Below are 22,967 nucleotides of genomic sequence, written 5' to 3' on the forward strand. Positions count from 1 at the left end.
AAAAAAAAAAAAAAAAAAAAAAAATGAAAAGGACCAAGGCCTGTAAAGCTTGATTTCTCTCTTTTCCTTCCCCCCCACTTCCATTTATAGGTGGTGAACTCCACATGGCTCAGTTTTTCCGAGGCAATCTGGCTGGGTTAATGATACGTTCTGGTAAACTTGAGAACAAGAAGGTAATAGACTGCCTCTACACTTGCAAGGAAGGACTGGATTTACAAATTGCAGATGGCGTTGGCAAAGGCATGAAGGTAAAGTGGCATACAGATTAAGTGAAGTGCATCTGCTGCGATTCCTTAAGGAAAGGTTATCTGATAATAGGTGAGGCTTTTACTGATACAGCCTATTCAGTCTACCAACCAGAAAAGGCTGTGCTTGGGAAGAAGCTGTCTTTCATCAGTGTATCTGCATCCATACCACAACTTTAGCCTGTATAAAACTGACCTGAAAATCAGACCCCTAAATAACTTACTTGCACCAGCCATCCTTTTTGGTACGTACCTGGCTTCGATGACCTTTGAAAATTGTGAATGGCTGCATAAGTGCTGAACATATATTTGACTTCTACGGTAATTACTGAAAGCTATAGGCCTAACATACATGTAGTTCAGTAACAAAGGCTGTGAGAATAAAGCTTAGTTTCCTCACTTGCTAGCTTGATCTCTTCCAGTGTTGTGCCAAGCTCATAGGATTTTCTTTGGATAGTGAAATACTCTAAATATTTGACCTACCTTTTTTGGCTAATTGGGAAGTTAAACAGTGACTTGCACAGCCATTGAATAATGAACCTTTTTGCTTTGCATATAAATGCTGATTATCCAATACTTAGCAATTTAAGTAGTCCTAAGCTTGGTGGTTTAATTGATCTAGCACATTAGCATTTGGAACTTCTTTTCTTTTTTCTCTCCCATATTCTGGAATGATCCTTAGATCCATATGAACCCCAGCCAGTCAACAGTGACATTGGAAGGGGATGATATTGAGAAGTTTGACAAGGCCATGCAGCACGTTTCCTACCTGAATTCCCGCCAGTTCCCAACACCTGGAATCCGGAGGCTCAAAATCACCAGCACAGTCAAGTAGGTCCTGTTTTAAATAAATGAAACTCTACTTCGTGATGCTGCAGCTGGAAGAAAGGCCCTTACACTCCAGTTGAATCTCATTGATCATTAATTTCAGACCCTTTTGTAAAGCTCACAGTGGTCACTTATGCAGGCCTTTGTTTTTGAAAGCCTTGATCTAGTGCCTGGAGCATTGAGGGGAACGGAACCATCAATTTCAACGAACTTTGGTTAAGTTTTTAAGCCAGTGACTCCTTCAGGGTTTGGTCTGTTGTACAGAGAAGCTGATTTCTCTCCTTGAACTGTTGATTGGATGTTGTACTGTGGAAGGGGGTCTGATCCATGGATCAGCAACCACTGTTCTCATTATCAAAGCAAACATTTGATGCCAAGTACCTAGCTGTTCCTGCAGTTTGGGCATCTGCAGCTCGCATTTCAGTTATAGGAAATGCCTCAAATAATGTGATTTCTAGAAAGGATCTTTTTGCTGTAAATAATAGCCTTAAGGGCCTGAAATTCATGTGTATTTACCTGGATTGCTGTGAAAATGTCTTCAAATTAGGTTTTCGAAGGTTTTGAAGTTGTTGGTTGAGAGGGTTTACCACGGGCAAACTGGAAAATAATAGCTTTAAAATTTTCTACCCTTAACTTGTTCTTCCGAGTGCTTTGTGTTGACAAGAATGTGCACTGATTCTTAGGGTGCCCTAGTGGGCATCATAGGCCACTGCTGCAGATAGTGGTTGCCAAAAAGCACCTGTGTGAGACAGCTGATTAAAAGGAAGTGATAGGTTATTTGGACGCTTGAATGGGGCTTTTGTCAGACGTGGCAGTGCTGTTTTGCAGAGCTTCAGCTGAAATTTCTCAGTGGGTTTGAATTTCCTGGCTTCCCACTCAAGTGTTGTTTGACTATATCCCAAAGCAACACTTGGAATATTCTGATTTAAAAATATGAAGTCTTCCTAAGCAAAGTATCACTTTATAATTCCCGGCTGCACTTGCTTCTGGTGCAAAACTAAGTCCTACACAGTGCAGTGTCAGACCTTCCACATTTTCATGAAACTGGAAGAGCACTGTCACTATCTTTTTAATAATTTAGCTTCTCCCAGCCTTGTTATTAGGCATGGCAGCCATTGTTTCCAGTTTCATTTATTCTTCCTACTGTGTTGATCTGGCATTCATTGTTTGTTTAAGAGCTAGTGCGATCTTAATCCAGAAGTGCAAGAATGGGGAGGCTCTCTGGTGCAAATGTTATACTGTAAGGACTTCTCCAGGATTGCAGCCTGCCTTGCTGGCATTATCTGTGGCTGTAAGTCATAGCCCAGAAAATGGGGCAAGATGTCATCAGTGAGCAAAGAATTCATTTTAACATTTTCCCGTCTCTGGGAGATCCCATCTTTACACAATTGATGGATTCATTACAGCACCCTTGGGTCTGAGATAGCAGCCATGTAATTAAATACACTACGTTCTTTGTGTATTAACTGTTTGATGCCACTAGAGTATATTGATGCTGCCCGTAAATCATGCTCGTTTTTAGCACTACACAACAGCCTTTGTATCTTGTAGGTGTTTCAATGAAGAGGCCTGCATCTCCATCCCTCTTGTGGAGGGGTATGTAATGGTCTTGCAGCCTGAGGAACCCAAGATCAGCTTGAGTGGCATTAACCACTTTGCCCGCTCTGCCTCAGAGTTTGAGAGTCCTGAGGGTGTTTCCCTCTTCCCTGAACTTCGCATAATCAGCACAATCACTCGGGAGGTGGAACCAGAAGGAGATGGAGATGAAGATCCTACAGGTAACAGAGTCAGTTGCTTACTCATTGGGTTCTGGATGGTTTTCCCCCTAAGGATCTTTGCAGTGATGGGGGTTCCCTCCATGTGTGGGTATCCCCTCCCAATGCAACTGGATTTATGGCACTGTTTGCTTCCCTCTTTCAGTATCACAGTAGAGGAATGGGCAGGCAGGCCTGTGGAAAGAGTGGATATGTAGAGCCTCAATCAGAACCTCTTTAGCCTCAGCAGACAGAGGCTGAGGGGGGATTTGGTGGCTGCCTACAAACTCATTAGGGGAAATCAGCAGCAAATAGGAAGGGCCCTATTCCCCCTAGCAGCACCTGGGGTGATGAGGAACAATAGCCAGAAGCTGGTGGAGAATAGGTTCAGGTTAGAAATTAGGAGGCACTATTTCACTGTTAGGGTGGCTAGGATCTGGAACCAACTTCCTAGGGAAGTGGTCCTCGCTGTTACCTTGGGTAAATTCAGAAAGAGGTTGGAGGAACACCTGTCTGGGGTCGTGTGATCCCAGCGTGTGCTCTGGCCAGTGGCGGGGGTCAGACTAGATGATCTATTTAGGTTCTTTCTGACCCCTAACTACTATGAAACTATGAAGAAATAAGAACAGCCTTAGAGTGTGATCATCTCCAAGGATTTTTTTTTTTTGCATGGAATTTCTTAAACGGGGATTTTTGCGCCCAAATCTTTTTACATTTTTCCGAAGGGAAGAATTTTCCTTGAATATGACATTACAGCTCCTATTCCATCCTTTCTGCTTTTGACTCTTCTTATTGTAACTGGGTTTTTCTCACTTTTCAGTCCAAGAATCTTTAGTGTCTGAAGAGATCATGCACAACTTGGATACATGTGAGGTCACAGTGCTGGGAGAGGAGTTAAATCAGGAACAAGAAAGCTTGGAGGTTGATATGACCCGATTACAGCAGAAAGGCATTGAGATGAGCAGTTCAAACCTTGGCATGATCATCACTGGTAAGGGGCTGCGACCTTTGGCTTTGTGCAACGAAGTTACTAATGATAATGACACCTGTGATTTTGTGCTTATTAAATATTCTCCGTATAAGGCTTTACCTTGGGGGGGGGGAGTCTTGTTTAGTAAAAAATGGAGTTTGAACCCAGTACTGTCATCTGAAAAACCTGTACGTTTGCTCTTTTTACAATTCCTGGTTCTAGCAAAGCTCTGAAAAATGCAGAAAGCAGGATTTCCCCTCCAATCTGCTACCTCATCCCAAATTTCCCGGTAGCTTGCAGACCTGAAGAACATAGTGCCACTAAAGAAAAAGCTTGCTTGTCTTGTGGATAACCCCATGGCCTAGTGCATACATTGTTTCTTTCCCTTTGAAGACTGATTTTGACAAGCTGTCAGTGATCAGGGGTTAGAAAAAATAATGCAATTGTAACGAAGATGCAGGTGCCAACAAGGAAAATCATTTTATCAATCCCACAACAGTACTCACGGCACAAACAGGGAAATAAAGTTGTGTGTGTGAAAATGTTATCATCCTTGTATTCAAACTCTGAAAAAACAATTTACTTTTGTAACAAGGAGCTGCTGCTTTTTCCCCCCAGGGGTTGATACGATGGCCAGCTACGAGGAGGTTTTGCATTTGATACGCTACCGAAACTGGCACACCGTCTCCCTCTTTGACAGAAAGTTCAAGTTGGTCTGCTCTGAGCTAAATGGACGCTATGTCAGCAATGAATTCAAAGTGGAGGTATGTGAGTTGATCTCATCTTTTCCAAGGTTGTCAGGAAGCTGCATATTTGAAATTTGCTTTAAAACTGTTATTAATAACTGCTTTTGTTTCTGCCCTGTAAATAATTAAGTCATGTCCCTGGGACCTGGCGTTCATCAGCTTGTATTGTAAGGAAGCTGTTCAAGTTTCCTTGGGGCAGGGAGGGTTTTGAACATGTCACCCACTGATCTAAGTGTGGTTAAGTGTTCAAGTGCGGTTGGTGGGCATTGCTGTCGAGCTTCGCTCGGAGCATGTTAGTTTTTTGTGTGCCTACATGTGAAGGCCTCTCCAGGGGCTTAGGCACAGCTTAATAACAGTTTGAAAGTCAGTAAAGCTTAGGGAGGACCTAGGTGCTGTGATGCAACTTTTTAGTCCACCAGGCAGATTGCTGCTGAGCAGAGTAGATACAAATCAATGATTAAAAAAAATAAAATAAAATTTTGATTTTTTTTATTTAAATCAGATTTCTTCGATTTAATCGTTTTAATTTTGTTGTTAAGATGCTTTAAAAAAAACCCAACTGTATAAAGATGGTTTTAATTTAAGATGCGTTAAAGCTCGAAGATATCATCATGGAATATGAATTGTAACTTTGAGATGATCTATTCATGTAATTTGCTTTAGAAAAGTTTTATAATAGGTCACAACAGGCCATAGACTATATTAGGGGCTGAATCTTATGGGGTTCCCAGAGTCTCCTCTTTAGATTAGTAAAGATTACAGAAGACCACTCTACCCAGTGGGACTCAGCACTCAGTCTAGATTAAGATCCCATTAAGCATCTCTGTGATCCTTAGTTTCAGTTGTCAAACTGTGTATTGGTGTCTCCAGAGATAACATCCTTGTTGACAGCAGTATATAGAGATGACAGATAATAGCCCTGATTACCCACCCATCATCCCTGTTGTCTCTCTGCAAGTCCTTGCCTCTCTCCTAAAAGTGCAAAGTTTCAAGTTAAATGAATAAAGGCTATCAAACAACAAGAATGCACTTTTTGTAGATGCCAATGATTAAATCCAGGCTTCCTGACCAGAGATTTAAATGGATTTGATTCAAATCACATCCACCCTGTTTCTGATCATGTACAGGAACACAAAAGAGAGGTGTCTAGTGAGTTTGGCTCTGGGCTAATCTGAATTGCTCTTTGGACCTTAAGCAGCTAAGCCCTGCTATACTTCCTAGTTAGGTGACTAAGGAACTAATAAAAATCTAGCTCTGAAGCTTATTACTTTCTACTTTGCATAATACAGAGATTGATCTAAAGCACTAATGCTGACTGTAGGAGAAAGATTTAAAGAAAGAAGTATATTGCCCTGCATGCTTTCACTGGAAAAGAAGAGACTAGTATGGCTAAAATTGCATTCCATCTGCAGAAGAATCTAATTAATGACTTTACTTGATGTGAACTTCAAAGTTAGTTAACCCTCAGTGTTTGCCAGGCTTTGATGTACATTTACATCAATCAGTACTTGAGGGATAATAAAGTTGTGACATTTTGCAGTAGCATGAAGTCATTTTTTTTTATATGTATTGTTGCCATTGTCATGGATCTATTTTGTAATTCTGCCCTTGAATTTGTCAGGCTAACTTTTTATTTATTTATTATAAGTGCAGCTTATTAGCAGGCAGTGAAAATAAGAGTCTGACTTACCAACAATTGATGGCCTTCCCCTCCACGCACCCCAGCATGCACAAAGAATAGAAATTGCATGATTGGTTAATCGGCATTTGCTTCTTGAAGCACTGTAAACACTGAGGCCAGCTCCCTCCAAACTTTTTCAGACTGGCAGTGCTGTCCTTACCCTGTGTTACACTTCCAGTCCTCCTGCTGTGCAGCTGGTCACAAACCACATCATGCTCGAGCGCCAGGGGGGACTCATTAAGTTATGCATAGGACGAGAGCGGTCACCAAAACATGAAACTTGTTTGCAGCTGAGCCTGTCTAAATGAAAGAAGTTCTTTTGGGGGACCTGTGTTAAACTTCTGAAACGTGGTATCTGGCATTTCAAAGTACCTCAACGTCTTCTGCCTAGTCTGTCATGTGGATTTACCCATCACTGTTAGCTAAAGTTTGCTCTATACAGACACGTGGTGAAATAACAAAATAGGTGAATGAAAAATAACGTAACCATTTCAGTATGTACTTGTTAGCTTTCTTATTCTGAAAAAATGGTGTCTGCACACTGCTTTGTACCTATAACCAGATACAGTTTAGGAAGTCAGATGTGCTTTATTGGAAGGGGCATGTGCCAACTCTACAGCCGGAGCATATCTATTTGATCAAGTGCCTTGGCAAGCTATTCTTTTTCCCTAGTTTGACATTTTCCCTTTGTTCTCAGGTGAATGTTATCCACACAGCTAACCCAGTTGAACATGCTAATCATATAGCTGCCCAACCACAGTTTGTCCACCCAGTGCATCATACATTTGTTGATCTCTCTGGTCACAACCTAGCTAACCCCCACCCGTTTTCAGGTAAGAAAATCACTTACCGCCATTGCTAGACTACCGGGTGACTTCGTGCTGCAGAGCATTCAAGTTGCTTCAGATTCTTGTCTGGAGACGGGCAGCATATTAAACTAATCTTCCTTCCAGCTGAGATGAACAGTTGGCTGGAGATTTACAAAGAGGCCAGTCCAGTGGCAGAAACAAAGTGCCTTCTCCCCTGACTGCACCAGGATCTTTATCTGTGTGTGTAACCTGATAATTTTGGAGCTGAGATGCATACTGGTATGGGAGGGTGCAGTATAAGATCCCAAAATGAGTCTGAGGAGGTAGGAGTGGGCTTCTGAAGAATACCTTGGAAAACCTCAGCATTCTTCCCTTGAACTCGGCCATTGTCCAAAACTGAGTGATGGGTTGGTCCCCTTGCATGGTTTTTCAGTAGCCTTTAGAAACCCCACTAGTACTAACTAAAGTTGGGTATAATGGAGCTGATTTTATTCTGCCAGTCCTACTCATTTCTAGCCCTATGAGTATAGGTGCGACTTTATGCCTCTTGAAGAGATGCTGCTAGCCCTAGTGAAATGACGTATTTGCTTTTTTGTGAACATTTGTTCATTGGATTGGATTAATGGCACCAACTTCCCTTGTGACTTGAGCTAGATATAAATCTGGTGCTCCGAATTGTGCTGTCAACAGAAAAACATGATGAGCTGAGTGGGAGCCAGGAACTTCTTGGCCCCAGTCCTTGCTCTCCCACTGACTAAGTTTCAGTTTGCCTCCATTTGCCATCTGTAAAATGGGGGTTATGCTTATCCACTTCCTGTTGCGGGGGGGGGGAATTGAGACTTAGTTAATGTTTAGAAAGTGCAGCGTGTTAGCATGACTGGTTATTGTAAAACGGTCCTTCTCTCATCTTGTTACAGTTGTCCCAAGTACTGCAACTGTTGTGATCGTGGTTTGTGTCAGTTTCCTGGTTTTTATGATTATCCTGGGAGTCTTCCGAATCCGGGCTGCACATCAGAGAACGATGCGTGACCAGGATACTGGAAAGGAAAACGAGATGGATTGGGATGACTCCGCCTTGACCATCACTGTGAACCCTATGGAGGTAAGGCTTGTGTCTTGGCGTTTTCTTAAAACGCCGCTTTCCAGGTTGTAAAATATTCAGCTATGGCAGTCACGCTTCTGGAAAGGGTCACTGAAGAGAGCAAATCACAAAACATGGGATAGGTTGGGAGATGCAAACTTTGACACCATTTGTTTAACTAGGCCCAGGAAAATATGAATCAATTCCTTGGACCAACTAGCCGTGGCACTTAGATTTGTGCTCTTAAGTGCCGCGAGGCTTTGTGGTAGACAGCTGCTCAAAGGAGGACCCCATAGATTATGCCAGGCTGGTAATGAGTCTGAGTGGCTGATTCAATGAGTGAGTTATGCCAAACTCCACACCACATTAGCTTTTCCATTAAGCTGTTGGCATAGTTCATTCCCGGTTGATACTTTGATGTAGAAAAGCAGGAAACGAGATTTTAAACAGGTAATGCTGCTGTGTGTTGACATCCAAGGATCCTTTTTCAATAGTAGCTTCTGAAGTACTGGATCACCTCGGGGAACGGGTTTCTGCTAAAAAGTGGCAGGAGTGGCTGGTATCTTTGTAAAATCATAGAACCACCTCAGAGGCACTTGCTTAGCATTTTGCTAATAGCCTGCTACGTGCTGAACTTCCTCAAACTGCTCCTCTGGATAGCGCCGTCTGTTTTAATGCAAAGGGGGAGGAGGAAGGTAGGCAGCTGTGAAATCAATGGCTAATTTGTGTCTAACAGACGTATGAGGACCAGCACAGCAGTGAGGAAGAGGAGGAGGAGGAGGAGGAAGAAAGTGAAGATGGCGAGGAAGAAGATGATATCACTAGTGCAGAGTCTGAAAGTAGCGAGGAGGAAGAAGGGGAGCAGGAAGAGGACCAACAGAATGTTAACAGACAGCAACAGCTGGAATGGGACGACTCTACCCTCAGCTATTGATTCCAGCTGTTCCCTTTGTCTTTGTTCCTGCTCAAGAAGACTCCACTGTAATTCACTCCATTGTTCCTAAGGATCCATGGTGTAAAAAAAAAAAAAAAAAGTCATTTGGCCAGTAGCTCCGACCAGCGCGCCTCCCAGTGTGTGTGTGGTATTGGCTAGTTCTAATGCTGTCTCTAGAATTGTGGTTAGCACCTCTCCTTCCTCCCCCATGCCTCAGTGACTGGATTTTTTTACACTATGTGAGGAACCACCTTGCACTTTTTCTTCATGTCATCTCAGCTAAGTGACTCTGCAGATCTGTAGCCATTGCACACAAGTCTCTGGACTGTCTCTTTGCCCGGTGAAGCGACTTTGGCTTTGTTCCTCTTCCTCTTTCTGACCGATGCAAAGATCACATGTTGACAAAGGGTAACATTGCTCATTTCAGCCTGGTGAATTTTATTTTTTCCCAAACTAGTGCATGTGTAAAGTGGCAGAATGAGGTTAATATGTAGAAGATTAACAGACTTTTTAATGTTTTGTAAATATCTTGGAATTATGTAATTATGTCATTTGTGGTAGTGAAAACAGGGATTGGGGTTTAAAACATGCTAAAGGTAAAAATCATGAAGCATGAAGTAACACACGTCTCATAACTACTGCAGCAGGAGCATGGGCACAGTTATCTAGTGTAGATGTATTAAGTGTCATTGGCCTTGACTGCCATAATCACTCAAGCCCTGCTCTGTTGTTTTTTTTTTTTTTTTTTTTTTTTTCCCCCCCTTTACGTTTGCAGAGGGAACAGACAAGCCTGTGACTTTCTGTAAAGGCTTTTTAGGATCTCTAACAGAGATTCAACTGCCCTGCCTAATACAGTTGGTCTTTGGTCCTTAACTCATTTCAGTATAAGGGTTACTGGGGAAAAAATAAAGGCTACCTGGATGTGGGGCGAGTCAGTCTGCTGCTGCTGTGCTAAGTGTTCTTGCCAGAGCCCCGGGTAATCGGCATGGGGCTTGCTGTAGTCCAAAGCTGCTGCGCTGTTGACCCTGCCGCCAGGGCAGGTTATTCACTTGAGTCTTCTCATGGTCATCAAGGCTGGAAAGCTGGAGACCTGTGTCCCTGCGCGCCTTGGCTGCCAGTCGGCGTAGATCAGGGTTTATTTTTTGGATTTTGAACTTTTCTAATTTTGGGGGTGGGAGGGTTGGGGGGCATAGTGACTTCATTCCTTTTAGACACACTCCTGCTCATTCCCTGTAGCTCCTTGTACAGTACCATGGACCCATTGGTGTATTAAGCCTTTTGTTTACACTTAGTAAATGTGTGTTCCTGCTGGTGAAATTATAGCGTACATTATCCAACCAGAAAACCTTGTGAATCAAGTTACTCTTTGTATCAAGACACAGCAGACTTTGGTTGTCGTTGATCAGAGCTCTCTAACTTGGAATTGCAAAGGACTCTCTTAAAGGAATGGCTGAAAGGTACGAAAAGTAAGTTATGACCCCATGGTGGTGAGGCTAGATTTTTCGTAAGGCAGGTCGTGTTCTCCATTGAACTTACTTTTGGTCCTAGTCAGAGCCTTGAATTCTGAATATCTGCATATTTGCTTTGTCATTTGGTAGTGGTTTACAGAGCAATTTGTCTACTTGCAATATGGAACTACAGCTCCAGTTGCTCCTCATTATGGTAAGCAAAGTTCCAGATTTTGATACTAAATGTTCTCTGCCTGCTCTCTAGGTGCACAGCACATCTGCCAAAGCAGGTTAGTGGCTCAGATTTAAAACCCCCTGGGAAATGACTAAACCTGCTAAAGGAACAACCGAAGAGCTGACGGGGGGGTGGGGTGTCAGAAAACAAACAGGTAAAAAGGAAGGCAGAGCCAGCTGTTTCTAAAAGCTTGTTTCATTTACAGAGCAGACCTATTCTTACCTATTGCCCGTCTTGCCTCCCAGTGTTTTGAAATGGGACCTAGTGGTGGGTTTTATCTGAGTAAAGCTTGACTCTGAGGAGTGCCTTTTACAATACTAGATGGACCTGAAAGCAGGGGAAGAACAGACACAATTAGCTTACTGTTTTTTAATGTAAAATTTTAGATTTCTAAAATGGGGAACCGGTTTTGATTACTTCCGTGGTAACATAACTGCTAGTTTTAAGTAAACTGGGGAACTTTTAACTTATGTCTGACAGTTGTCCTGTGTTAATGTCAATGTGTAGAAGACTTTATCCTTCCATATACTGTCACTGTAGCTGCTGTATTTTAGGACTAAAACTGATCATGATTTAATGCTAATGCTGAAAGGTTGTAAACTTTCTGATGCAGTTTGTAGCCACTGTGGGTATAACTTTTCAGATGTGTATATTGGTAATAGGTCAGTTTGGAAAGTCTATAAGCTACAATAAATTTCTGGTTCTAAAGACTCTGCTGTCCTTTCTTGGTTCTAGTAGCAACTATCAGCATCTTGGAATATCCTGCACAGTCATGACCGCTGTAAGTTAACAAACTAGTACCCAAAACATGGAATGGCACTGCCCTGCACTAGTGTACAATTTATCAAATAATATTTATTTTTAGACTTACAAATATGCATCTGAAGTCACAGATTAGAAGTAACTGAAGAGTCGAACATGTAAACATCTTTTCCTTCAAAAACCATGCGGGGCTTAAAAAAATAAATCATTTTTTCAAAGGCAGCAAACTAGGCACAATCAGTTCACACAAAGCAAGAAGTCATGAACACCTCCCTAAATAAATAGAAGTAGTAGTAAAGTAAAGCTTATCACTGTTTAAAGGAATGTAACTATTTGTTGTACAAGTAGATTTATTTACAGTGGGGTCTGACTGAGTAAGCTTCAACGTACCCTTCCCCTCAACTTGCTGTGGGGGAGATCAGATAAAGATTCTGCTCTGCACCGTGGGAAAGGGAATCCTGACTGACCCGGCCCAGCAGCCTGTTGCTTTGCTAGACAAGATAGCAAGAGTTATTTCACTAGCCCCCAAGGAAGAAAGCCCACTTGATTCTGATTTGTTGTAGGTAAGTTGATTTGCGGGACTGCAGCAATGCCTTTTTAGGGTGTGCTGCATTTAGGCAGAGCACCTCACAAATTGTTCACTTTTTGCCTGTTCGTTGTGATGTAACTTTGTCTATTGCACTTTAAAAAGAAAATAGATGCCACTGATCTGTGTTGCTCCAAACCCTTGCAACACAGGAGCAGGGCCTGAGAGTGTAAACCCATTTTTTGAAAGCCTAAACTGAAGGCAGTAGAGAGAGGCTGGATGAGCAGTGCATTTCAGGTCTGTCTTGTTAAGGGGCTAAACCAGTAACATGACTCCAGGTCTGACTGAAAGTGCACCGTGTACCTAGTCAGAGCTGGCAGGCACCACACTGCCTCCTCAAACACTGAGCTATTAAGTCTGTGCACTGTGCGCTCATTCCTCAGCAAGGCAGGCCAGTTTATTGAAGACTACAACAGATACCATCCTCCCTGCTGAATATGAAACTTCAGTAATCTTTCCCAGCTACTGGGCAATTATGAAAAGCATATGTACATCAGTTTGCCCATGTGATCTCTCTACTGTGCAGAAGTAACAGGCACCAGTCTGTCTGGAATCAGGCAACCATCTGGTGAAGCTTTATTACTACATCCCTGAATGGGTAGAGGCAAGGTGCTGGGAGATCTGCCACGAAAGACAATCGCCCAACAGCAAAGCCAGGCAGGCCCTCCACCTTGTTTACACAGAAACAGGCTTAATGTCTGATGCCACGAGTAAACATGTTCCACTTAGTGCTAGTGCAGTATTTGTTCTTGCCTGGCTTTAAAAACTCACTGTGCTGCTGGCTGAAACACAGTCCGTCTTGGAGCACAGCTCCAAATAAAAGCATTGTCTTGACATAGCTGAAACACTCCGCCTGCGTACAGTTTTAAACTACATCACAACTGCCTTGACTCTTCCATTTAAATGGTGTATTTTAAGCATGTTTTTAAGTGTAATGGTCATAGAGCATCTACCTACCTCTTATTGGCTATGGTAATTATATTGCCTCGTCTCTCCTTTGGCCTTTAATGATCTACAATAGGCAGGCTTATGCAGCTCATGGTGGTCCAACAATTTTTGGGCATGCAGAAACTTCTGGAACGCAATCTCTAAGGGATGCAGGTGAGGGATTCTTAACGTGGCAACGTTCAGCAGGTTTTAGAAAACTGTCTACCATAGGCAGCAACTTCTGGCATCAGTGCAGACACCATTACATTCCCTCAGAGCAAGTGCACAGGCTGAGTCAGTTGCTCTACTGTCTGTTGTCTTTGGAGACATTGTGCGCCAGCCAGTTCACTTTGGTTTTCCAGCTCTCTCGAAGGGCTTCATTAAATTTTAGTCTGAAGTGCTTCAGCGCCTCCTCATCTGTTTTTCCCAGTGCTAGAGAGTCCTGAAGGGAAGAGGCAGAAATGAGTGCTTGGCTTTGCTATCATTGCAGCAAAACGACCGTCTGGCAGCACAGCTCAGCGGTCTTTAACGGCAAGGGTGCACCGCCTCCCGCGGGGCACTCCCAGGGCTCACATTTGGCAATTAGTCACCCTATCCTCTTTCTTCCTGATGGAGCAAAGGAAATAGGTTGTGTATCAAACAGTCATATCAGTCAAAGCATACCCACACAGGCTGCTACCATGCAGCTTTTAAGTCTGCACCATCCTGTTGTGATACGGGTGTGCCAGACGTGCTCCAATTGTAACCCTGCTTTGCTCTGCTCCAAGTTAGGGTGATTTAGCTCAGTTAGTTCACTTGTAGCCCTAGAGTCCAGCAGCTGTAACAAACAACAGCTGATGCCTGCTCCAGAACAGCAGCTCCTCTGCCCCTTTTAAAGCAGATGAAGTTATGGGCAGATGGGATGTGTTGTTACACTTAATGCAGCTGGACAAGGCCAGATTTAAAGGCAGGTGAGAAACAAGAGACTTTAACAGAGAAATTAACACACCAGCCTCCTACTGGCTTGCTCCCAAAACCATTACTTCCATCCCTGCCTCTACCACAGTGCAGCTGTGTACAACAGCTGGCTAGAAAGCCAGCAGGGAAAGGAGCTGAGGATAGAAGTGGGTCCTACTGCCAACCATGCAAAGTGATTTGCAAGAAAAGCCCCCAGGGTGGTCAAGGGCTGGTTTACTTATACTTGTTTTGAGCCACTGCAGGGCCACCTGGTAGAGGATTTTTTTTTTTTCCCCCTAAAAGTCGCAGCTTATGAAGATGCTCGATGAAGAAAAACATGGACTAGCCTGAGCACTGGTACTGCCAGACATGCTCAGCACAGCAGAGCTGATAAAGCAGCAACACTCTGCATGGGGTGATCTGGAACTGCAGAAAGCCGAGGCATTTCAGAAGCCCGAGGCCCAGCTGCCAGACTAGCTACTCCCTGTTTTTATGAGGCAAGCTGCAGAACAGGCTGCTCTTTCAGCTCCCATCCTTTCTAACATACAAGATTACGCACTAAGCCACCTCTTACCTTGAGCGCCTGCCCTGTCTGTCCCCACCTTCCCCCCCCATGCCTAGCCTCTCTTACCTTCAGATACTGAATGTCTTTAGAGCAGCTGAGTTCTGGCAGGCCAGCAGCTTTCATCAGTGCAAACAAATGCAGGAAGAGGAGACCGTGGCGCCTCAGGATCATGTAGGCTTTTTCACAGTAATCCCTGAATCTGCTCAGGAAGAGAAGAGGGAGCAGAGGAAGTAAGGGCAGCAGCTGGAGCGTGTTCCCAAGTTAGACACAATAGTCTGCAAGTTGGTGTCAGCTGCTCCATCTGATGAATTACACCTTGGTAACCAGCTGGGCGCACATGCATTTGCTGCCCTGTGTGTGGATGCCTTCTGAGGAGACCTATACACGTGCTAGACGTCTGCTCTGATGAGTGCTAATTAGCATATGTCAGTGCAGACTCGATTAATCGCGTCTGCTGGAGTGTGTTAATTAACGTGCTCCAGCAGCCTCTACCTCACATCTATTCAGCATCCCTGTGCTTCAAAATAGCGGCGGGGCACTTTATGTAAAGCTTGTTCAAACACTCCGGCTGCCATTTTGAAGCACAGGATGCTGAATACATGGGACGCTGCAGATGCTTTAGTTACGGAGGCTCTGGGAGCTGCTCTAGTTAAAGCATACCCCTCTCCACCCCAGAGCATATGTATAGATGTCCTGAGGGACCATCAGTGCCTCCCACTTGCTTACCAAAACACGGCACATTAGGGAGCACTGGGAAGGACGAATGCCAGCAGCTTGTGTTCAGTCTAGGCCAGAAGGCACCATTTGCCACTGCTCCCGTTCCAGACCCAAAGCCCCATCAAGGAAAGGCCAGGGCTGGGCTGTATCCTCCAAATGCATCTATTTAAAACCGAAGGCTCAGCAGAAGAGGGCAGACAGCTGCAGCGATAGCAGTGACATATCCTTGGGTTTGCCTGCTCAAGCAGTGTGAGGGGAGAGCCCAGACCATTTCAAACATAAGCAATCACACCTTCCCTCCTTCAGGCTGAATCACCCCTGTGGTTGCAAAGTAGAGGGCGGGGAATAATGTTGTGCTGCGAGGCAGGCAACACTGGCTACAGGCAGTACGCTTGGGGCTCAGACAGACCAGTGGCTGTTAGCCAGGAGTGCTCGCTTACCTTTCAAATTTTTCACTGTTGTTCGTTTTCCCCTGCTGGATTACGTGCACAAAGTCATAGGTCAGGATAAAAGGGACCCGTTCTCTGTTGATACCAAATTTGGTTTTGAAGTTCCCCAAAAAATGGCCGAAATCAATATGGAACAGCTGAAATTCAAGTGGAAAAGGTCTGTTAAAGTGCAACATGACAACTCGGGGGGGATAGCAACTCCTGCCTTCGCAGGATGTGTGGGTGGGTCTGAAATAATTGGGGCCCAGTGAGGGCCCAGGATTTGTCACCCCCTTTCAGCCAGACACTGTCTTGTGGGGAAGATGAAATTGCTTTTCCTGCGTCAGTCCCTGTATTTATTCACCAGGTTATGAAGCAATGTGGGTAATGCTTGGGATGTAACTTGTGTACTGGATGGGATGGGATGGACTTCACCTCAGCAGCCCCTGCCATGCCTGGGGGACTTCTATGTTCTTCTAAAGCCTTGGCAAGACTCACCGCTGGTGGCAGAAGAACTAGAGACAGGCCAGCTGTTACTCCCAACTGTAATGCTCTGTCCCAGGGTATGCCTGGAAGCAGGATACCCTCTGACATGCCTACAAAATCCTGCTCTGGTTAGGTTCTTGATAGGCAAATAACCAGTGATTTCATCTCCTCCATAGTAAGGGGAGCAAGAGGATTTTGCACGGGGATTGGTGCATTTCCATGATGACCCTTCTGCAAAGCTGCACTAACTGACACCAACACCAAGCAGCTGGAGCTGTATTTTGAAGGATGTCAGCACCCTCTAGTGGAGAGGGGAGCAGACTGTCCCCAGCCATGCAGTGCCCTCCTTCCCTTCGCAGGGTCTCCTCTCAGCATGTGCTTGGGAAAGAAGGCAGCCCCTTACCAGCCAAGCTCTCTGCAATCTGTAGGAGAGGGCAGCCCCACAGCAAAGGCTTCACTAGGTCTCAGTGAGGTTTCTCACCACTGCAATAGCTGCGCTGGTTCTACCAAAGGGATCTCCCGCAGTGAGAGCCAAGAGCGGGGCCTGCGGGAAGCTACAGGAGCAGGCTCTGGCAGAGTCGGTCTGCCTGGAGTGATGTGCATCTCCCCCGCTGTGCCTTTCAGAGCTCAGCAGAGCTCGTTTCACAGTAGGTAGGGTTGGAAGGGACTTGAGCGGATCATCAAGTCCGACCCCCTGCCATGGCAGGAAAGAGTACTGGGGTCAAACGACCCCGGCGAGGCGTTCATCCAGCCTCCTCTTAAAGCCCCCCAGGGTAGGAGCCAGCACCACTTCTCTTGGAAGCTGGTTCCAGATCCTAGCCGTCCCGACCATGAAGTAGCACCTCCTGATATCTAGCCTAAATCTACCCTCTGCCAGCTTGTGACCGTTATTTCTTGTCACTCAGTTTATACAGACTGAACATGAACTGTGGCAACCATCTCTTCCCTGCAGACAGTGGCAGCGTCCAGTGTGTGGCTTGTGGGCAAAAGGACTTTTCCTTCCCCAGTTTTGTCCTGTGTCCCCAGAGTGATGGCTGTGAAGGTTAACCCTCTCCACCCCCCATAGCTGCCAGGGCACTTTTCTCAGGAGCAGCTACAGGACAGTCCTATCAGGTAACCCTGCTCTCGAGCGTCTTCACCCTCCCTGTAAAAAGCCCCTCTTGGCACAAAAGGAAAGCTTCAGCATGGGAAGCCAGAGTAACCACCTGGCTCCACAGGAGCAGACACCAGAGGGCCAGCAGGGATAACACACCAGCCTGGTAAGGGTGCAGGGAAGGAGGCTCGATGTTGCATTAAGAAACTGCAAATTAGGAAATGGGTCCAATGCCAGGATGAGCTCCTAGGAGCACCTTTGCAGCCTGACCTCTGGGTGAAGGGTAAAGGGACAGTTACTTGAGCCTCAGTGGCTCCCACACTGGACTGTTCACTGGACTGCTTCTGTTCCTCTTCCCCCCACCATCTGCACAGACAGCTGCGAGCGCTTGGGTCCCAGTGGCCCCACACCCATACCTGGCCAGTTTCCCGGATCATGATGTTGTCGCTGTGCCTGTCTCCTATCCCCAGGACATACGTCGCCACACAGTACCCAGCGCAGGAGAGCGTGAACTCCTCGATCGCTTGTTCCAGCGCTTCACTGAGGGAGGGAAACAACGAGAGGTCAGCCCCGCTGTAAACCTCAGGTCCTTTCCCTCTCTTCTGGTGTCCCCCACGGAAACCTGCTGGGCCAGGCTTGGGCACAAGCTCAGTAGAGAAGTGTTTTTTTGCATTACCCTCTACAGAGAGTCTATCTCCTCTCTGCTGTCCTGCTGGAGGGGACAATTCTTTGCTTGACCTTAACTAAATCAGATGGCATCAGACCATCTTCCAGGTATCCAAAGCTCCAGGGGACTGGATGGCTGGTGGGGCTGGGCTCCATCCTGCCCCCCCACAGACTGTCCCTGTAGGTTCAGACAGGGTGTGGCCCCCCCTGCATCTGTTTCTCCCATAGCAAATCAAGTGCCTGAGCTTGATTGGTACAGAGCATCTGCAACTCCAAATGAAGCAGTGGGCGCTGAGCTCCACACTTCTCAAGCCTCCAGTGTGGGACCAAACTTGGGAAAAACAGCCTCTTTGTAGCTCAGGGAAGGGCTGAATTGATCCTACCCCAGGATATTAGAGACTCAGGGGAGATGCCTGCGGGTGTATCAGGCTCTGAGGAGGAAATAACAGGAGGTGAGAGAAGGAAGCTACAGCCCAGAGCTGCCACCCACACCCCACTGTTGCTGGATGCTGCGGAAGTTCAAAGCAGAGCAGGGACCGGCTGAGCAGTCAAGAAAGGAGGGGGCAATGGAGCCAAGCCACTGCGAGAGTCTCAGCTGGAGGCGAGCGCAGCTGGGACAGTCCCACCTACCCCGGGTTTTTGGATTTCAGCCAGTTCAGCAGCGCATCCTTGTTGAAGGCAGCGGTGGCCGCCATGTTGCTTTTGTTCAGCTGGATGTTGGCAATGGTGTCCGAGTGCATGACCACTTCGATCAGCCCCGTCTTGTCGCCTGTGGAGAGGCAGCCGTAAGGGGTCATCCTGCAGAGACGAGAGAAACCCCTTCCACTGAGACCTCGCCCAGAGTCAGCCTGGCTTTGCTTTTAGGACTTTCCTCCTTCACTTCACCAAGAGGGAATTGCAGGGGTTAGGGTCCACGGGCCCAGCCTCGAGCCTTCGTGCTTGGCCACAAGGAAGCTTTGAGAGGCCTTGGTCGCCTGGCCCACAGCAGGCATCATCCCGCAAGGGTGACAAATGCCCGCCAGCGGCTGAGGGCAGTTTTAAACTTGGGCCGTTGGGTGTAAAGATGTAAGAGATGCCTTCACCCAAACACCTGCCTCTAACCAGAGGCTCTGCACCCCCCTTGTCTCAACCCAACCGAGAGAAGGAAAGATGATGGGGAAGCAGCAGAGGCCTGAGCAGCCACTGTGACTCAGCCAAGTGCATCAGCAGCAGAGCCTGGAGTGGAGCCCAGGACTGCCCAAGTCCTGCTCTTGCCACTTGGTGACTCTGCCTCCTGTACTACTGCGCCAAGGCCAAAACCACTGTGGCGACAGGAACAGGCTCATCTCAACCATGGGCAGCTCCTCTCGAGCACATGGAAAGTTCCCTCACCCCATTCCACTTGTCCCCACCTCCTTCCCACTCCAGACCCATAGCGGGTGCTGCCAGCTCTGCTCTTCAGCTCTGCCCAAGGCTCCCACCACCCTGCAGCTTCCTTCTCAGGGCAGTTGTATAAGCAATCTCCCGTGCCAAAAAGGACCGCGGCTGGGATCGCCGAGCCATCCCCCTCAGCCGCAAGGCAGAGGCAACGTGGGACGATGGAAAGTGACTCAGTGCAGGCACCGGTGACTCAGCACCCATGACTCACCGCAGGTCCAAGCCCTCCTGCTTCCACAGCACGTCCATCAGCTGGATCATCTGTAGCGTCAGCATGTCCTGGCGGAGATCTGCTCAGGCATCGCAAATGGGAGCTGGTTAGATTTCTCCCGAGCTCCCTCCCCTTCTCCCCACAACGGGCGTGTGCATGGAGGAGGCACTTCCTACTTTCGTCACTTGCTGCAGTGGCCATCAGGGGGTACAAGTGCCCCAACCACCTGGCAAGTTTTGGTGCCCTGCCCCTCCTCCACAGTGCTCAGCAGGGCACACTCATTTGCAAATCCATTTGCCACTGGCTGTGCCCAGGGCAGCCTTTGGGATGCTTCACCAGGCCCCTCTCAACAGGGCTGAAGCCACTGAGAATTACATATTAAAAGAGAAGGTGTTTTGGCAGTGACAAATGTAGTGGCTGCTGCTGTGAAAGGCTGGAACTACAGCACACCACAGCAATGGCAGGCTGCAGGTCACATCCCCACTGGGAACCCTTGCTGTCGAGGCCCTGGCCTCCCTGCTCTTGTTAGCTACCCAGTAATGGCAGGACGCAGAGCGCCCAGCTGGGCCCTGGACTCTGCATAAGGTGTAACATCCCTGCTGGCCTGCTGGGGGCTGCGCTTCTGCTCAGGACTCACCATCTCCATTTTTGAAAATGATGCCCACGCTGCCGCCGCCCGCTTCCTCATTATTAAACACAATCCACAAAGGCTTCATCTTGGAGTCCATGAAAGTGCACTGCTCCACACTGAGGAAGGAGGGAGAAAACCCTTCAGGTTTGGCTTGGTGGGACACGGGGCTGGGGGGGGAGTTCGAGCCCCGAACGCAGATGCCTCAAGTGCTCCCAAAACACTCGTGGTGAGCACAGAGGCCTGAGGAAAGCCAGTGGTTTTGGCTTTCCTGTCGAATAGCAATACAACCCTCCACCTTGCAGATGCAATACCCTTCCTTACCACACTTCAGCAAGGATAATGTTGGGGTTCAGGGGAGAAAGGAGATTGGAAAGGGCCTCCAGGTAGGTCTCCTGCTTCATGCACACATGCATCATCTCCTTGGTCTGGGGCTTGGTGGCCCTCTGAGAACTCACTTTCACAAAGTCGTTCAAGGCTTTCATCTTGTTGAGTGCTTCCCCCTGGTGCGGAGACAGGGGAAAGCAGGTCAAGAAGAATCCTCCGGACAAAGATACAGATCTTGACTGTTTAGGGCCACAAAGGGAAGTCAAGCATTGCCTCTCAGGGCGATTCACTGCAGTGCAGTGCAGTGCCTCGGCAGCATCTGCTCTAGGGCAGGCCACAGCTGGAACCGCAGGGAGTTTTGCAGGCCAGAGGTAGGTTGTATTGAGCTGGAGGACTCTGTCCTGAAGGAGCAGGGAGTATTGCGGCTCAGTCTGGGGGAACAGAGTAACAGAGGGTGCTGTCAATCAGGAGTGAAGGGCTCTGGCAGGTCGGTGTGGGGACCCCTGCACTGCAACGGCAGAACTGCTGGAGATCAAAGCTGACACGCACTGGCCAGTGCTGTTAACAGTCCTGTGGGTCCTTCATTTTCATCAGCACTCCTGCATCACCGAGCCAAACTACTTTTGAACTGCCAGCGTGGACTGTACAGGGCAACTCCATCAGGGAGCTGAGTGGCCAGGTGTTTTCCACAGGTGGAAAACTGGCAAACCCACGGCCCCAGGGTTAAAGTGTCTTCTCTCCTGCAGTATAATTTGGGGGTTCTGGTGGTGGGCAAGCTCCTCTTAGGAGCTGAAGTTCACATTCATGCCTTGAGTCACAAGAGAGGGAGTCGATTTACAATTGTATCTTGGGTTTGGCCTAGGATGAGGTCATGACCATAGGGCATTTCACGGACCTGTGCTTCTAATGGTCACAGACAACATTTTGAGCTTCTGCCACACCTCTGAGCCAGTGACAAGGAAGTACTTTACAAATGCCCGCAGGGAGGAACTGAAACACGGAGCAACAGAATCACCTGGCCCAGCTCAGACTACGAATCAAGAGCAGAGTCAGGAGCTCTGACTGAGCTCTACCTACAGGAAACTGCAGTGCAAGCCCTCTTGCTGACTGCTCCGCGTGTTCAGCACGGCTGCGAAGATTGCAGCTTCACTTGGATCCATTTTCTAGGAAGGGGAGGGGTGTGGGGGCAATGGAAACCACATGTGGCAAGGAACTCCAGGCTTTTACAAAGGCACTGAAGCCACTCCACTGAAACGTGACTGGACAGTAACAGACTACTGCTACGCGCAAAGCACACACCCATGACAAGCAGCTGAGTGCAGCCCTTACCTGTTTCATTAAAACCTTCATGTGGTGGGTGCTGCCTCTGCAATAGGCCTCCAAGATCAAGCCAAACCTCAGAGCGACTGCTGGGACATGCATTTCTGACCTAGAGACAAGGGGGAGATTAAAGCTAACCTGACTCACTGCAGCTAGTGACTGCAGCTGCCGTTCAGGCCACTGCAGGACAAGTGTTAATGGCTCCATTCAGATTCCTTTTATGTATGATGGAGAGGGCAAAAAACCAGAGGGAACTGAAGTAAAATCCAGTGCCTGAAGCAACAAAGTTTCTTTCTGGATGGCTAACTAGCTCAGCCTTGCCTGCCAAGAGCACAGCCTTTTGAGCACTGGCCACTGAAGTCCCCAATTTAGGAAGTAACAGCTGATTTTGGGGACCCAGCATGAGCCCCCAACCCTCTGAGAATCAGGCCCTACAAGGCACCCCAAAAGTGAGCACCCCATTCACTGAGATGGCTGCATTAAGGGACAGAGGGAGAAGGATGGATCCTGTCCCAAAAAGGCAAGGTTGCTTCAGGATCTCACACAGGAGTCGCAGGTGCCAGCTGAACCAGTATGAGCCAGGTTTAAAATCAATCGCTGTGTCCACACAAAAAAACCTGATGCCACCTCCCATCCTTCACTGAACAAGCGAATGCAGTGCTGGGTACCCACCAGCTCCAGGCTGTCCAGAAACCTGATGATCTGAACGGAAGAAAGGGGCCAACTTCTCACCTTTCAGATTTCAGGACAAGTTTGTGGAGCTGACAATAAGAACGAGCGAGTAAAACTGTCCAGAGCACCTCGCTGACTCGGGAATCAAAAGTTCTATCGAAAACCCACTGGCCGGACGTTCCTAAGTCCCTCAAGAAGCTTTGAACAAAGTCACCCCCTAGTTTTTTGCCCTTGCAAAAGGAGTCCACTTGATACAGAAGCAGCGAGAGAAACACCCCGCAAAATAATCCCATGATGCCATTTGGTGGGTCTGACCTGCACTTGGTCAATCACCCCTTACCTGAGATGCCAGAAGAGGAAGTGCCCTATTTTGCGGTTGGATAGAGCTCTGTCCAACAGGAACTTGGTTAATTCACAGTCTAAGTAGGATTCATACTTGAGCACCTGGACAAGCTGCAGCAGATACTGGAACAGCTCCTCATCTCTGGGGGGGGGG

The 22,967-nt window shown here is 47.2% G+C and overlaps 2 protein-coding genes across 3 annotated transcripts in view; one reads left to right on the forward strand and one right to left on the reverse strand.

Moving 5' to 3' along the window:
* CLSTN1 (calsyntenin 1) overlaps window positions 1–11,442 on the forward strand; it is a 71,733-nt gene extending 60,291 nt beyond the window's left edge. Inside the window, exons 12-19 of the mRNA XM_019511551.1 lie at window positions 91–248; window positions 928–1,076; window positions 2,625–2,851; window positions 3,648–3,818; window positions 4,416–4,561; window positions 6,922–7,057; window positions 7,951–8,135; window positions 8,851–11,442. Of these exons, the coding sequence (XP_019367096.1) occupies window positions 91–248; window positions 928–1,076; window positions 2,625–2,851; window positions 3,648–3,818; window positions 4,416–4,561; window positions 6,922–7,057; window positions 7,951–8,135; window positions 8,851–9,048 (1,370 nt within the window). The 3' untranslated portion in view covers window positions 9,049–11,442. The remainder of the gene's footprint in view (window positions 1–90; window positions 249–927; window positions 1,077–2,624; window positions 2,852–3,647; window positions 3,819–4,415; window positions 4,562–6,921; window positions 7,058–7,950; window positions 8,136–8,850) is intronic.
* Window positions 11,443–11,566: 124 nt separating this feature from the next.
* Window positions 11,567–22,967, reverse strand: part of PIK3CD (phosphatidylinositol-4,5-bisphosphate 3-kinase catalytic subunit delta) — a 57,815-nt gene continuing 46,414 nt past the window's right edge. For both annotated transcript variants that reach the window (XM_019511771.1, XM_019511770.1), the window contains exons 14-23: window positions 22,812–22,955; window positions 21,809–21,908; window positions 20,477–20,655; window positions 20,162–20,271; window positions 19,525–19,603; window positions 18,528–18,695; window positions 17,648–17,771; window positions 15,665–15,810; window positions 14,574–14,706; window positions 11,567–13,448 (exon numbers count right to left, since the gene is read on the reverse strand). In XM_019511771.1, coding sequence (XP_019367316.1) covers window positions 13,311–13,448; window positions 14,574–14,706; window positions 15,665–15,810; window positions 17,648–17,771; window positions 18,528–18,695; window positions 19,525–19,603; window positions 20,162–20,271; window positions 20,477–20,655; window positions 21,809–21,908; window positions 22,812–22,955 — 1,321 coding nt within the window. In that variant the 3' untranslated portion in view covers window positions 11,567–13,310. The remainder of the gene's footprint in view (window positions 13,449–14,573; window positions 14,707–15,664; window positions 15,811–17,647; window positions 17,772–18,527; window positions 18,696–19,524; window positions 19,604–20,161; window positions 20,272–20,476; window positions 20,656–21,808; window positions 21,909–22,811; window positions 22,956–22,967) is intronic.

Source organism: Gavialis gangeticus, unplaced genomic scaffold (genome assembly GCF_001723915.1).
Source record: "Gavialis gangeticus isolate Ggan-Ray unplaced genomic scaffold, GavGan_comp1, whole genome shotgun sequence".
Lineage (NCBI taxonomy): Eukaryota > Metazoa > Chordata > Crocodylia > Gavialidae > Gavialis > Gavialis gangeticus.